The sequence below is a fragment of the Cydia strobilella genome, chromosome 25, assembly GCF_947568885.1.
Source record: "Cydia strobilella chromosome 25, ilCydStro3.1, whole genome shotgun sequence".
NCBI classification, from domain to species: domain Eukaryota; kingdom Metazoa; phylum Arthropoda; class Insecta; order Lepidoptera; family Tortricidae; genus Cydia; species Cydia strobilella.
This window is the reverse complement of record NC_086065.1, coordinates 1,138,506-1,155,258: the sequence shown is the minus strand read 5'-3', so window position 1 is coordinate 1,155,258 and position 16,753 is coordinate 1,138,506. Positions and strand designations below refer to the sequence as shown.

General features: G+C 38.3%; 1 protein-coding gene across 1 annotated transcript in view; it reads left to right on the top strand.

The window, feature by feature from the left end:
• LOC134752792 (uncharacterized) overlaps window positions 1-16,753 on the top strand; it is a 29,657-nt gene that overhangs the window by 12,431 nt on the left and 473 nt on the right. Inside the window, exons 8-17 of the mRNA XM_063688504.1 lie at window positions 642-695; window positions 2,091-2,269; window positions 3,315-3,438; window positions 4,780-4,848; window positions 5,823-5,897; window positions 8,077-8,232; window positions 8,862-8,949; window positions 9,865-10,002; window positions 12,441-12,613; window positions 14,913-15,162. Coding sequence (XP_063544574.1) covers window positions 642-695; window positions 2,091-2,269; window positions 3,315-3,438; window positions 4,780-4,848; window positions 5,823-5,897; window positions 8,077-8,232; window positions 8,862-8,949; window positions 9,865-10,002; window positions 12,441-12,613; window positions 14,913-15,162 — 1,306 coding nt within the window. The remainder of the gene's footprint in view (window positions 1-641; window positions 696-2,090; window positions 2,270-3,314; window positions 3,439-4,779; window positions 4,849-5,822; window positions 5,898-8,076; window positions 8,233-8,861; window positions 8,950-9,864; window positions 10,003-12,440; window positions 12,614-14,912; window positions 15,163-16,753) is intronic.

Here is a 16,753-nt window from a genome sequence, read left to right as displayed (position 1 = left end):
GTCTATATCCCGGTCAATATAAGTCTAGTGAAACTAACCGTGAATCATTCAAAACTCTAATACTAGTACTGCTGATAAAAAAGAATTTCGTACTATGTTCTACCGTCTGTACAATGGGGAATGTTCCCAAGAGCTTTTTGATCTGGTGCCATCGTCTCGTTTCTATCACCGCACCTCCCGCCAAAGGAGCAAAGCTCATCCTCACTTCTTAGACACATGGCACACCAAGAATAAGCGGGCATCTCGCTCGTTTCTTCCCAGAACGTGCAGAATGTGGAATGAGTTGCCTCCTGAGGTATTTCCTTTGCGCTACGACATGGGATTCATCAAGAAGCGAGTATTTAGGGTTCTCAAGGGTCGTCGATGCTTAAGTGGCTCCTGTGATGTTGCTTATGTCCATGGGCGACGATGACTGCTTCCCATCAGGCGGCTCGTCTGCTCGTTTGCTGACTATCACAAAAAAAAACTATATTTTTTAATGCTTACTTTATTTAATCTTTTTTGTGATTGTATTTAATGTATGTAATAACTTTCAGGAACAGAAAAAATAAATGCGAACACGTTTCCTTTGTATTTTTATAATTCTTAGGGTTTCTGTTATAATAGCAAACTTCGATATAACTTTACTTATAATTTTTCAGAAGTATAACATGGATTAAAATACAAAAATCTGCTGATGCAGTTTCAACATCCCCGTAAGTACACATCACAACATAGTATAAAACAAAGTCGCTTTCCGCTGTCTGTCCGTCTGTCCCTATGTATGCTTAGATCTTTTTCTTTGTTCGTTTTGTCTTCTTTCTCAAAATTGTAGTCTGTCACTGACTAGTTATGAAAAAATTGCATGCGTAACGCAAGGCATGCCTTAGTATATACATAGAGTAACTTATACTAGAGCGGTACTGTCATAGTAAATTTTGTAACCCCAGTAAATTCACTGCCATGTGTCGACACACTTTAAAACTAAAAATAAATATTTATAAAAATACGATAAAATGTATTTAAATATGGATAAATGATTTTTTTTATTTGCATTAATTATTTTTATGATTTTGACCCATGTTCTTTCACTGATATGCGTTAAAATTATAAATAACAAACGAAACCGTCAACGCCCTCTATACGAGTGTAGACCAAAACTAGTGGCGCCCTCTGATCGAGAATCAAATTTTCGTGATTTTCGAGGCACGTTTTTTCCTTAGACTGTATCCATCTATTACGGAGTTATATCTATCTTTGGTATATACAAGTAGTTATAGACGCGCCATCGAGCGACCGCGGGTAAGAGAAAGAATATTCATATAAAATTTGGGCAGCATAGGATTTTTTCTCTTACACTCTTATAAATTTCGGTATTTCGCCATCGCCTCCTACCTATGATGCCACCCGGTCGGTGATGAGGACAAAGCATGGCACTATTTACCCCTTCCTCTTATAGGAATCGCAATAAGACTATCTTTCTCTATCAAAGAGTGTCAGGCCCTTGGTAAGGCAGAATAAACACAGGTGTGGTAATATTTTTGACTTTACAATCTAACGTGACTGAATGGAATTTTAATGACGGATATCCGAGAGAATGAAAGAATGCAAATTTTACGTAAAATGTTGCTATATGAAATAATATATTCCTAATCAGGTACTAACCTTAGGTTAGGGTTTTACCAAGTAAAAAGATAGATATAACTCCGTAATAGATGGATACAGCTAAGGAAAAAACGTGCCTCGAAAGTCACGAAAATTTGATTCTCGATCAGATGGCGCCACTAGTTTTGGCCTCCTCTCGTATACAGGGCGTTGACGGTTTCGTTTGTTTTTTTATAATTTTAACGCATATCAGTGAAAGAACATGGGTCAAAATCATATAAAAATAATTAATGCAAATAAAAAAATCATTTATCCATATTTAAATACAATTTAACGTATTTTTATAAATCTTCATTTTTAGTTTTAAAGTATGTCGATAGATGGCAGTGAATTAACAGTGGTTACAAAATTTACTATGACGGTACCGCTTTATCTTAAAAAACTTGCCAAGTACAAACCATTAACCGAGTACAATATCAGTATCAAATCATATTGGCCCTTTTCAGAGGCGCCGAATCCTCGGCCCTCCCACCACTAGAGCTCTTCATGAACATCTCCGAGGCCTTCTTCAAACGAACCGTCATTGCTTTAACCGATTTCGCGGATGGAAGCTTCTGCAGTCGTACATTTTGTCAACTGAAGGAAGAAGAAATATTCTTCGTTAAGAATGTTAGGCAATTAGCAGGTAAGATGAGGATTTATCGGTAATATTAATAAAAGGTTTGACGCTTTTTACCCGATTTTAACAGACAGACAAATCGATTTTTTTGAAAGACATCCAAGTTCATCAATAATGACATAGGAATTTAATTTTAGAAACCTTCTATTATAAATATTAACTGGTGTGTCCTTCGAGCAACACCGGGAAGGGAGACGGCATTCGTACTATTTCCCCTCTGCCGAAGCATAGGTACAACTGTACCTACGGCGGTACGTGTTGTGATGTGACTCGTCCGTGTGCAAGATTTGTCTTTGACGTGTGTCATTTTCTATGTATTTGTGTCGTCATTACAGATTGGATTTTGCATGTAGTGAGTGAGACTGCGTCTGTGACGTCTGTGTGCACGTTTCCCCCCGTAAAAAATAGCAGTGATTTGTACGGCAAGTCGCGGGTTCCTCTCTTCCGCGACATGTCGGAAGCCGGTGTTGCTCGAAGGGTGTGTCCGATAGAAACCAGTTTTTTTGACAAAACCCAAATTAAGTTTTGTTCTAGTTTCGGCACGGCCGAAAGGTATGGCGCTATTGTGTCCGAAACCGAACGTTCGACCGAAATAATTATGATTATTGATTTTATACCAAAACCTGTCGAAACCGAAACTCCGATCGGACACTAACACCAAAGATAGATATAACTCCGTAATAGATAGATACAGTCTAAGGAAAAAACGTGCCTCGAAAATCAAGAAAATTTGATTCTCGTTCAGAGGGCGCTACTAGTTTTGGCCTACAGTCGAATAGATGGCGTTGACGGTTTCGTTTGTTATTTAACAATTTTAACGCATATCAGTGAAAGAACATGGGTCAAAATCATAAAAATAATTAATGCAAATAAAAAAAATCATTTATCTATATTTAAATACATTCTATCGTATTTTTATAAATCTTCATTTTTAGTTTTAAAGTGTGTCGACAGATGGCAGTGAATTTACTGGGGTTACAAAATTTACTATGACAGTACCGCTCTAGTATAAGTTACTCTATGCTAACACCTAACACGTCTGTATCGACAGGTTCAGCTAAGCTCCGCGAATTGTTCGAGCCGCACTACAGAGATCTGCTCTGGAGGTGCAACTACAGCATCAATGAAGCTGCCAAGATCTCTAAGATAACGACGAGCGTCAACGACAAGGAAAGGTTAGTATTTTTGTACATCGATAATCTGTTCGTGATCTGGGTTCTAGCAGAATTAGCTCCATGTATGAATTTATTTTTATTTTTGGATTCATAATTTATATCGTTGGAACACCGGAAATGATAAAAATACTTTTGTAAACCTTAACATTATTTTATTAAAAAATATTTAAAATGTTGAAAATTTTTGAGCGGTTGAAACGCTCATAATTTTTGGCGCGAATTCGACAGAGCGTGATGACGTCACACGTTGGGCGGCCCAACTGACGTTTGCTACTAATGACACTAATCTGTCGAACGCGTGACGTCACGTGGCGTTTCGAGCGTTTCGCTCACTAGCTTTTCGCGGGCAAATTTTTGTACTTTTTATTTATAATTATAAGTAATTAAATGGTAATTTAAAAACGGAAATGCATTTGTAACATGATATAACGGTAACAAACATCCGAATAAAACATATTTCGCTCAAATATAAACTTCATGCATGAGGCTAATTATCAGTGCTTCACCCGAAACAGTGGAGCGTATTATTGAGCCAGGACCCTTTTGTTTTGCTGCAACGCACACAGCAACCCTACCTACCTAGCTTTTATTGATGCTTCTTGTTCTTTAGTTTATTTTTATTTTGTTATTGTTTCTATTTTTTGTCTATAAGTGTGTATTGTGGCAAGCGAATAAATGGTTTATCTACAGTACCGGCCAATAATATATCACCTCCATGTTTTTACGATATATTTTTTTTTATATATTTGTGAGTGACTTCCACCTCACTGCTTTAGGTAGTCTAGTAGTACTCCTTTGTACGGGCGATGAGAAAAAATGGTCTCGTGTAATGGTTTTTTCATACAGTTTTTTTTAAATGTATTGTTAACGTAATTTTTTTACTAGAAGTTTTTTAATAATATGCTGAGTGTCCTATTGTTATTTACAGTATTTCATTGCAATATTCATCATATATTTGTATAAAATGACTAGTAAAATATGCAATCTACAAACTAACCTACTTATATTGTTTACTCTATACAAGCTCATACAAAAACACTCCAAGGTGATATATTATTGGCCGGTACTAAATCTATATATCTATTATATTACGTATTTTCTCGGAAACGTTCGTATTTGTTACCGATCGCCGATCGGCAATGTGCAAGGGCGTCGGCAGGGGGGATAATATTTGTAACTAAATGTATGCCCTGCCCTTCCCCTTGGCCATAGGCCATATCAACTCCCCCCTTCCATTTATTTACACCTAAAGTAGACGAAACAGTCTTATGGGCGTTTGTTTTTCACGATTTACATATCGGTCCGGGCGAACATATTAAACAGTTGCTATCTTGATTTCAGAAGCATAACATTAAAGAAAACGCCAAAATTTGCTACACCCGCACCAGTGCCACCAAAGGTCCAGCCAAAGTGAGTAAATGAACTTGGCTTTAAAATATTTTTTCATTATCACAGAATATATAATAGTACTAGGTACAGAAGCTTCACTCTCTATCAAAATGCGTCTACTACGCGCAAGGCGGCGCAAGCGCGTGCAGGCGTCCGTTCCGTATTACTATTTTACTATGGCAAAACCCCGGAACTGGGGCGGCCGCAGGTACTTGTAGCGACGCGACGAAATCGCGGAGTGAGACACGCCTGCCATTATGTATAGAATTCAAATTCGAATTACACTTTTCGATTGGCATTAAGTGTCGCCAGTACAGAGCCGCCTAATTCATCTTTTCATACAGTCAAAGTTACGCTCTCATTTTATAACGACATGCTGGAATAACATGAAACTTAGCGCGAACATTGAAGTACATATATGTGGTATTCTCTATAAAAAGGGACCTTATTGTCGATGGCGCTTACGCCATTATAAACGATGCTCCGATATAAATACAATGCCGCGCGACGCTGTGCGGCGTAAGCGCCATCGACAATAAGGTGCCCCATATGATACATATCTATTATCTATGCCTGTAATTAGTTTTCGTTGTTAGAAATCGCAACACAAATGAATGAAATTAAAATGAAAGCATTTAATTCAGATACAAATAATCCATATTATGTTAGTAATAACTTATATTAAGTGTGTTAGTAGAAAGTATAATTATAATTACAATTGACATGCACGGCCATCCAGTGAGCGAGGATAGGGCTGTCCATCTTCTCAGCGATCACCTTCAGGAGAGTGTTGGTACTGCCCCGCGCCCCGCGCCCCGCACGCGTTCGCCCAGGGACGCCACCCGCTTGCGCAGCACGGCTTGAAAACCGTCGGTTCTCCACGCGGCGAACATTCCTGACGCGCTACATCGCCAGGAAATATAGCGATTATAATTTTTGATTTTTCTATTCTAAAGAACCTTTTCGAGTTCATGTTATTTTTTTTGTAATTTTAGCGTCGCAACGGGAGGCAGAAGCAAATCGATGGTGCTGATGAAAACCAGAGACCGATCTTTGAGTAAAGACAGATTGTGAGTTCATTATTTCGCTAAATAAAATTTAATCCTCTTCCTTCCTACTCTTCCTAAATATACTAAAGTCAGAAAATTACAGTTTATATGTGACGTTTTCAAGCCAAGGGTTATTGTCGCTTACCATAAGGACGAAATTGGATTTTATCTTTATACAAATAACCTGTCAGAGCGTCCTTATGGCAAGCGACAATGTGGTACCTTTTGATTGAAAACGACACATATTAGCGTCGCGGATATGAAAACAATACAAGGTGTAAAAAAATAGTGGGGATCCGTTTAGGGGAATTTCCGGTATCGTGATTAGGAAGAATTTCAAGATCATTTTTTTGACGGTATGTTTTTTTTCTATGAGGCAGGCCGTCCAAGTTGGCCATACCCTCCATTCAATCCATAGAGTAACTTATACTAGAGCGGTACTGTCATAGTAAATTTTGTAACCCCAGTAAATTCACTGCCATCTGTCGACACACTTTAAAACTAAAAAAAATTAGAGTTTTGAATGATTCACGGTTAGTTTCACTAGACTTATATTGACCGGGATATAGACCGTGATTACCTTTTGTATTATTTGTGAGCTCCCGATATTTCGACGCAGTTACATGCATCATGTTCACGGGTGACTGAAGATAGCGGGTGGGTGTCAAAGTTGTGTAGACAGCGCTCTGTCTACCCTCATTCTTGCGCGTCGGCTGCGTTCACTTTCAACGTTACCAACGGTCGCATTCACACTTGTTGGTCCGGTCGCGTTCACACTCGTTGGTCTGTCCAAACACACTACACTCACGGTGTCACTACGCGTGTTTGATTCGGATATCACTGGTTTTTTACACAAACAAATCACAGGATTCCACACATTTGACAGTTTAAACCCATCTTCACGATTAAAATTTTTGTATTTGTGAATTTCAACGGCTTCTCTTACCAATCTTGGTATATAGTGGCGTTCTGTCGAAATGACCTTGGGACTATGCAACTCGATCCAGTGATTTGTACCCGACTCAAGGAGATGCTGAGCAATAGCTGACTTGCGAACGTCATTGTTCTTGACCGCAGCAATGTGTTCTTTAATTCTGCAATAGTGCGTTTGGTCTGCCCAATGTACGAACTACCGCAGCTGCACTCAACTTTGTATACACCAGGTTTTTCCAGGGGAAAATTGTCTTTGGGCGACCGCAGAAATTGTGCAATTTTCCTGTGCGGGGTGAAGATAGTTTTTACAGAGTAGTTATTTAGTATTTTTGATATCTTGTCTGTCACACCCTTGACGTACGGCATAAACGCTGGCTGTCTCTCAACGCGATGAGTAAGGCGCTTGGTTTTTGTGTCCCGCTTGTCCATGTTAACTCTGTAGCCATTTATCCTCAGGACACTCTGAACATGGTTCAGCTCCTGGTTTAGATGTAGCGAGTCACACAGAGCGTGTGCTCGATTAGTCAATGATGCCACAACCGAGTTTAACTGTGTGTGTTAAATATTTATAAAAATACGATAAAATGTATTTAAATATGGATAAATGACTTTTTTTATTTGCATTAACTATTTTTATGATTTTGACCCATGTTCTTTCACTGATATGCGTTAAAATTATAAATAACAAACGAAACCGTCAACGCCCTCTATACGAGTGTAGGCCAAAACTAGTGGCGCCCTCTGATCGAGAATCAAATTTTCGTGATTTTCGAGGCACGTTTTTTCCTTAGACTGTATCCATCTATTACGGAGTTATATCTATCTTTGATTCAATCAAAGGCCAAAATTTTTTGTCTTTTTTTGTCAAATTTTTTTCGCAATCAAAACTCGATACCGAATATGCCCTTAAACGGATCCACCCTATTTTTGTTAACCTGTATGCTTTTCATAAGTTTATTTCTACTTCTTATGGATTTTTATCTAGGTATCTCTATTTTACAGTAAGATCTTTTGGGACAATAAAAGGGGGCGAAAAAGAGAAGAGCGCAAAGGCGCGATAAAATTTAACATTGGTATTTTTCGACCCTTTGCGTCTACATTTTCCAAAATTAGGTCTTTTTTCTACTGACAAAAATGATTTGCCAGGCTGTAGTATCCATTTATCGTTTTAATAATAAATAATAATAAAACGTTTATTTATTTAGATAACAAGATCCATTTTACTTTTGAAACAAAGATTTTCGACAGCGTATCTCTATTCCCACAGAATACAGTTCGAAAAAGGCGGTAAACCTACCACAGACATCATAGACTTAACCATAGACAAGGATGTCAAACAAGAGCGCGGCCGAAGCATGAACAGGCGAACGGCGAAGCTGCTTGAAGACTTGTCCACACCCATCGAGAGCGACATCGGGATGAGGTTCGTTATTTAAAAGAAACACTATTGAGTAAGTAAGATTTATTTATTTCACACAGACAAGCTCACAGTTTTACGGCAAACGCTTACACGGTATACAATTAAACACTTAAAACAAATTATTTATACAATTTCTTTAAAATTACCCACCCAAATCAAAAAAATACAATACTTAAAAAATACCTAAGAACTAAAAATAATCTATAAAAATAAACCTTAATAAAACTAAAGCAACCTATAAAAACTACTCGATAACCCACCCCGCATCGTTCCCGAAGCAAAGGTGCCCATCACGCTCTCTGCGTTTCGATTGAGTAAGTTGAGATTATCTTGAAATCTAGACCCCGCCTTTTTGTATGCTGGGGCCACACTAACGCGTTACGCTTTAATTCGACGTTTTTTATACGGCCACGAGTGGGCCCGGCATTATGGACCGCGAGCCAGGCGCAAATTTCGTCAGTCATCGCCTCCCGGGCAATAACTCGTATAGCGGTTAACGGCTCTGTATCATGAACCCTCGTGAACGTCAGCTGCCGCTCCGTTGGTGGGTTGAGGAATGGCAGCATCCTGGCCCGCGGTCTATTACGGAAATACAATGTGCTTATTATCCGTAAGACAGTTGTTTGTCGCAGGATGATGAAGCTGATGGGGTGGCGGGGCGGAGCGCTGGGCGCGCGCGGTGACGGCATCATGGAGCCCGTCATGCCTAACATTGATCAGGTGTGTATCAAATTAATGAAACAGAGGAATTAGAGTTGTGCATGCTCGTTCACTGGAAAGATCGCTCCCAACTAGTACAATCTCACAACTGTACTGTTCGGTCTTTTAGTACAGTAGTACACCGAGAGAAACTGGGCATAATAAGCGGCTATCTGCTGTCTCGCTCATAAACTGCGTAGTGGGCGGCACTACCACAATCTGAGGGTCTATCGCGAAACAAGAAAACCAAAATTTCGTTATCAAACATCTCTGCCACTCTTGCATATTCGAGCGATAAAGAGGCAGATAGCGAAATTTCGAATTCGCGTTTACCGGTAGGTCCTCTGTAAACAAACCGCCTTGATGCATCAATGTCATATTTTATTATCTCTGAAAACTTGTCAAAAACCTGTTAAAGGTACAGTATGTATAAGTTACTCTGTGGTTTACTAAAAAGGCTAGTGCTGCACTCTGGTGGCAGAACATTGCAGTAATATCCCCTATTGGAGGAGGGTATCCCAATATGTCATATGGTTGATATACGAGTATCAACAACTACATGAAAATTTCTTTACTAATTCGACTAAGGGCAAAAATAAATGGAAAGATACGTGACTTTTTCAAGCCAAAAGTACCACATTGTAGCTTACCATAAGGACGAAATTGGATTGTATCTTTATACAAATAACCTGTCAGAGCGTCCTTATGGCAAGCGACAATGTGGTACCTATTGATTGAAAACGACACATATTATTGTAAATTATATTTATAGTCGAAATTAAACTATCGTGTGACATATTTCCAAATATTTAGATCAGTACGGTTTCACTCACTATTATTTGCTATTATTTTTAGTCGCTTTTGGCGACATGTTTCGGATTCTTCGGGAATCCTTCCTCAGGCATATTTATAGAGCTCAATATATCTTGTTTGCAGCCTAAACGAAGCGGCCTGGGTCACGTGCCCCCTCCTAAAATAGTTCCTCGTAAGCCGATCGACTTCCGGCTGATGATTCTCCACAATTTGCTCGATTTCCTGTTACACGATGAGTGGAAAAAGGAGATACTGTTTAAGGTGGGTAGATCATTTAATATTATGTCACCAATAGGGTATTCCACAATTTTTTATTAATGGTATCAGTCAAGGTATCAAATGTCTGTATGGGACCCATTGTCAAAACAATGCAAAAGTCACAAATGATGGTCAAAGTCTGGCACCCGCACTTTATTGATGAAACGCTTCTATTACATCGTGACGTCAGCATGTAACGTCGCTATTGCCATAGAGTAACTTATACTAGAGCGGTACTGTCATAGTAAATTTTGTAACCCCAGTAAATTCACTGCCATCTGTCGACACACTTTAAAACTAAAAATGAAGATTTACAAAAATACGATAAAATGTATTTAAATATAGATAAATGATTTTTTTATTTGCATTAATTATTTTTATGATTTTGACCCATGTTCTGTCACTGATATGCGTTAAAATTGTTAAATAACAAACGAAACCGTCAACGCCATCTATACGACAGTGGGCCAAAACTAGTAGCGCCCTCTGAACGAGAATCAAATTTTCTTGATTTTCGAGGCACGTTTTTTCCTTAGACTGTATCCATCTATTACGGAGTTATATCTATCTTTGCTATTGCTTAGAAGCCGTGGAAAACGAGGAAATTGCGATTTTGTCGGTGAAATATTGCATCACCTTAGGGATTAAAGTTCAGGATAGAAGATATATGTGCCATTCTCAACCAAAAGGGTTGTTATTGTCAGTTGTCAATAAGGCGCTATTTCCATATCTTCTATTTGGAATCTACCTTTAATCGACCACCGACAATGTGGTACCTTTTGGTTGAAAACGTCACATATTACTACATGCTTCCTTTTCCAAGTTATAAATCCTATGTGAGCCAAATTTCATTTTTACCTGCCGGAGTAACAATCAAATCAAAAGGTACCACATTGTCGCTTACCATAAAGATGAAATTGGATTGTATCTTTATACGAACAACCTGTCAGAGCGTCCTTCTGGCAAACGACACCTTGAAAACGACAGAAATATCTTGTTTTTAGGGTTCCGTACCTCAAAAGGAAAAAACGGAACCCTTATAGGATCACTCGTGCGTCTGTCCGTCTGTCACAGTCTATTTTCTCCGAAACTACTGGACCAATTAGCCTCATGCATGAAGTTTACATTTGAACGAAATATGTTTTATTCGGATGTTTGTTACCGTTATATCATGTTACAAATGCATTTCCGTTTTTAAATTACCATTTAATTACTTAAAATTATAAATAAAAAGTACAAAAATTTGCCCGCGAAAAGCTAGTGAGCGAAACGCTCGAAACGCCACGTGACGTCACGCGTTCGATAGATTAGTGTCATTAGTAGCAAACGTCAGTTGGGCCGCCCAACGTGTGACGTCATCACGCTCTGTCGAATTCGCGCCAAAAATTATGAGCGTTTCAACCGCTCAAAAATTTTCAACATTTTAAATTTTTTTAAATAAAATAATGTTAAGGTTTACAAAAGTATTTTTATCATTTCCGGTGTTCCAACGATATAAATTATGAATCCAAAAATAAAAATAAATTAATGCATGGAGCTAATTAAGTTGAAATTTGGTATACATATGTAAGTTTGTGACCCAAAGCACAAAATAACTAATAGTACTACCGTACAGGAAATTCACTCCTTCATAAAAGTCAGATTTAGGTATAAAATTATACCTATACTCGCCGCCTGCAAGCAAAATTGAAACTTATAACCGCGCACGAACCGTGAATCTTCTTTGCGCACCGCAGTTTTATGACCGAGCTGCGAGTGTCGGCGCGGGGTTGTCACGCCACAAGTTTTTGTTTCTATACCTACTGATTTATTATTTTTAAGATAAAAATGTAGGAATTACAAACGTTGATTCTGTAAACATAAAATGTTTATCCGGAGATAGTACGTATGTCTGATTCTCACGGAAGTACCCAAAGACGGACATGTAACGTAAACAAATGAATTTTAAACATGGGGGCCACTTTTGGGGGGTAAATGTGAAAATTAAAAAATTTAGTCTTTCAAACTATATCGTGTTACATATCATATTAAAGAGCTCACTGTGAGAATCATAAATATATTTTTTTATATTTTTTTTTTTTTTAGTTTAGAAATTATTCTAGAAAATAGACAAAAAATGACCATTTTCCCCCTTTATCTCCGAAACTACTGCATGGGTCCAAAATTTTGAAAAAAAATACACAAAATAGTTCTTTACCTATAGATTACAGGAAAACCTATTAGAAATGTGCAGTCAAGCGTGAGTTGGACTTAATTACTTACTTAGTTTTTGATCCCACCCTTACGGGTTTTTTAAAGACAATTCACTCACGTTTCACATAAAAAATACATTGTTTAAATTGCGTAATGTACGAAACCCTTGGAACGCGAGCCCGACTCGCACTTGGTCTTTTTTTTAACTGTATAATACAACAGACAAGTAATACCACTTTTGTTCCCAGGAGCCCCTAGTAAAAAAAGAACGCAAATCCCTCCAATCCCTCCTGACATCCTTGAACAGTCGCCACAAAATAAACCTAACTGAGAAGGAAAACGAACTCGTAGCGAAAATATACAACAGACTAGCGGACTATCCTACTATGGAGCTCAGGGGAGAGATAGCTAAAGATCTCAAGTAAGTCATCATCTTAAATATACAGCAGACTAGCGGACTATCCTACTATGGAGCTCAGGGGAGAGATAGCTAAAGATCTCAAGTAAGTCATCATCTTAAATATACAGCAGACTAGCGGACTATCCTACTATGGAGCTCAGCGGAGAGATAGCTAAAGATCTCAAGTAAGTCATCATCTTAAATATACAGCAGACGAGCGGACTATCCTACTATGGAGCTCAGGGGAGAGATAGCTAAAGATCTCAAGTAAGTCATCATCTTAAATATACAGCAGACTAGCGTACTATCCTACTATGGAGCTCAGGGGAGAGATAGCTAAAGATCTCAAGTAAGTCATCATCTTAAATATACAGCAGACTAGCGGACTATCCTACTATGGAGCTCAGGGGAGAGATAGCTAAAGATCTCAAGTAAGTCATCATCTTAAATATACAACAGACTAGCGGACTATCCTACTATGGAGCTCAGGGGAGAGATAGCTAAGGATCTCAAGTAAGTCATCAGCTTAAATCTACAGCAGACTAGCGTTATATCCTACTATGGAACTCAGGGGAGAGATAGCTAAAGATCTCAAGTAAGTCATCATCTTAAATATACAGCAGACTAGCGGACTATCCTACTATGGAGCTCAGGGGAGAGATAGCTAAAGATCTCAAGTAAGTCATCATCTTAAATATACAGCAGACTAGCGGACTATCCTACTATGGAGCTCAGGGGAGAGATAGCTAAAGATCTCAAGTAAGTCATCATATCAAATATACAGCAGACGAGCGGACTATCCTACTATGGAGCTCAGGGGAGAGATAGCTAAAGATCTCAAGTAAGTCATAATCTTAAATATACAACAGACTAGCGGACTATCCTACTATGGAGCTCAGGGGAGAGATAGCTAAAGATCTCAAGTAAATCATCTTAAATCTACAGCAGACAGCGAACTATCCTACTATGGAGCTCAGGGGAGAGATAGCTAAAGATCTCTAGTAAGTCATCATCTTAAATCTACAGCAGACTAGCGTTATATCCTACTATGGAGCTCGGAGGAGAGATAGCTAAAGATCTCAAGTAAGTCATCATCTTAAATCTACAGCAGACTAGCGGACTATCCTACTATGGAGCTCAGGGGAGAGATAGCTAAAGATCTCAAGTAAGTCATCATCTTAAATATACAGCAGACGAGCGGACTATCCTACTATGGAGCTCAGGGGAGAGATAGCTAAAGATCTCAAGTAAGTCATCATCTTAAATATACAGCAGACTAGCGGACTATCCTACTATGGAGCTCAGGGGAGAGATAACTAAAGAACTTAAGTAAGTCATCATCTTAAATATACAGCAGACTAGCGGACTATCCTACTGTGGAGCTCAGGGGAGAGATAGCTAAAGATCTCAAGTAAGTCATCATCTTAAATCTACAGCAGACTAGCGGACTATCCTACTATGGAGCTCAGGGGAGAGATAGCTAAAGATCTCTAGTAAGTCATCATCTTAAATCTACAGCAGACTAGCGTTATATCCTACTATGGAGCTCGGAGGAGAGATAGCTAAAGATCTCAAGTAAGTCATCATCTTAAATCTACAGCAGACTAGCGGACTATCCTACTATGGAGCTCAGGGGAGAGATAGCTAAAGATCTCAAGTAAGTCATCATCTTAAATATACAGCAGACGAGCGGACTATCCTACTATGGAGCTCAGGGGAGAGATAGCTAAAGATCTCAAGTAAGTCATCATCTTAAATATACAGCAGACTAGCGGACTATCCTACTATGGAGCTCAGGGGAGAGATAGCTAAGGATCTTAAGTAAGTCATCATCTTAAATCTACAGCAGACTAGCGGACTATCCTACTATGGAGCTCAGGGGAGAGATAGCTAAAGATCTCAAGTAAGTCATCATCTTAAATATACAGCAGACTAGCGGACTATCCTACTATAAGAATGTGCTTATAATAACCAAATAAACTTTAGATAAGCAAAGAAATTTGTCATGATATTGCAATCTGTACGCAAATATTAATCCTAAAATTTAAACTCAAGTACCATCGCTCACACTGTAAACTGGACCTTATGCATTTTTAATAAGGTCCATATTTCTGTGGGTCCACCGATGTATGAGTCTTGCTGTTTGTACAGTCAGCTGCAATAGTTGCTAAGCGGGCGAGGTGTTCAAAATTATCTTGACTCACTCTTATTCTCTTAACAATAAAGTCGCGTCAAGATCATTTTGAACACCTCGCCCGGTTAGCAACTATTGCAGCTGACTCTACTATAGTTATTGCTTAATTTCCTCTTTATTTCACAGAACAGTGACCCTACAGAAACTCCTCGACCGTCCGCTTCGGGCGCTCAACATCAAAATACCTAAACCCAAGAATCAGCCCCAGAACCAGCCCCAACCAGCCCCTAGCACCCTGAATACACCAGAGAACCAATCAGCCCCTAATACCAAGAACTCTAAAGCAGATGTAGATATTGTCATCTCTAGAGATGATGTAGCGAGGGTCTTTCAGCACATAGATGTCACTCAGATGAAAATCCCGGCTACTCCACAGGTATAGTTGGTCAAACCAAATTGTCAGTAAATAAGAACAAAAAAACCTATAAAAAAAAAATTTTTTTTCGGACCACAGAAATCCATAACAGGTTAGTCGAACATGTACATGCATGAACTTAAAACTATGTTAGATACAATTAATTGTGCCATTTTCAATCAAAAGGGTACTTATTGTCGCTTGTCAGTAAGGCGCTATTTCCATATAGCTTCAATTAGAAATTAACCTTATCAACAAGCGTCGTCAACGCAACGTAACGTCACAATTATTACTTAACTTACTACTCTTACTAGACTAGATATCTACATTACACTCATCCTTTTTTCTTGGGTGCCAGTATTAGTGTAAGACAAAGATAGTATGATTCTCTCTGTCTATGTTTGAAATGAGACAGTCCTTTGACAAACTATATTTTAAGATATTTCACTAGGTTTAGAAAAGAGTTTTCTCCCATACAAAAATCGGGGACACACCACTTTTAGGGTTCCGTATCCAAAGGGATCCGTATAAAAACGGGACCCTATCACGAAGACTCCGCTATCCGTCCTTTATTGTATAAATAGTAATATTTTTGAATTAATTAATATGGATTTCCGCAAAGTAACACCTGATAATTAATAGAAATTATTCAGTATTTATGTTTCTAGAAATATGTGACTTTTCAATCAAAAGGTACCACAATGTCGTTTGCCATAAGGGCGAAATTGGATTGTATCTTTGTACGAATAACCTGTCAGAGCGTCCTTATGGCAAGCGACAATGTGGTACCTTTTGATTGAAAACGACATGTATTTAAAAAGCTGATTTAAGCTAATATCGGTATCCTAGCATTTTCAGAACTATTAAGAGTGACGTATTGAATGAATGAATGAATGAAATTATTTAATCCAGAATTTTTTTTTCCATATGAATTTAAAACATTTAAAACTAATGAGGGCTATCGTTTTTTTGCTCACCAGTTGGCGCCTCTGTTGATGGTGGTCCAAAAGACTAAAGAACAGCTGTCAATCATTGAAGTGACAAGTGACATTTGACATTTCGAACTATGGAAAAGAACACCATCTACACTAGCGCCCCTAGCGGCGAATTCATACGCGTTAGCCCTCATTACATAATGATATATGATGATGATGTATTAAAAGTGTATTGCTTTTTAGGGTTCCGTACTCAAAGGGTAAATCGGGACCTATTATTGTAATTTATTATATAATTTAATATTAATTTTACATGTTATTCAATTATGTAAAATTAGAATACTAACCTTAGTTGTAAGACTTCATACTGCTACTAACAAATGTAATTTATTGTAATTTATTATATAATTTAATATTAATTTTACATGTTATTCAATTGTATATGGACATGGTCCGAAATAAAGAATATTCATTCATTCATTCATTCATTCATTACTAAGACTCCACTGTCCGTCGTGTCTGTCACCAGGCTGTATCTCATGAACCGTGATAGCTAGACAGTTGAAATTTTCACAGATGATGTATTTCTGTTGCCGCTATAACAACTAATACTAAAAAGTACGGAACCCGCGGTGGGCGAGTCCTTCTCCCACTTGTCCGGTTTTTTAAATGTTTCT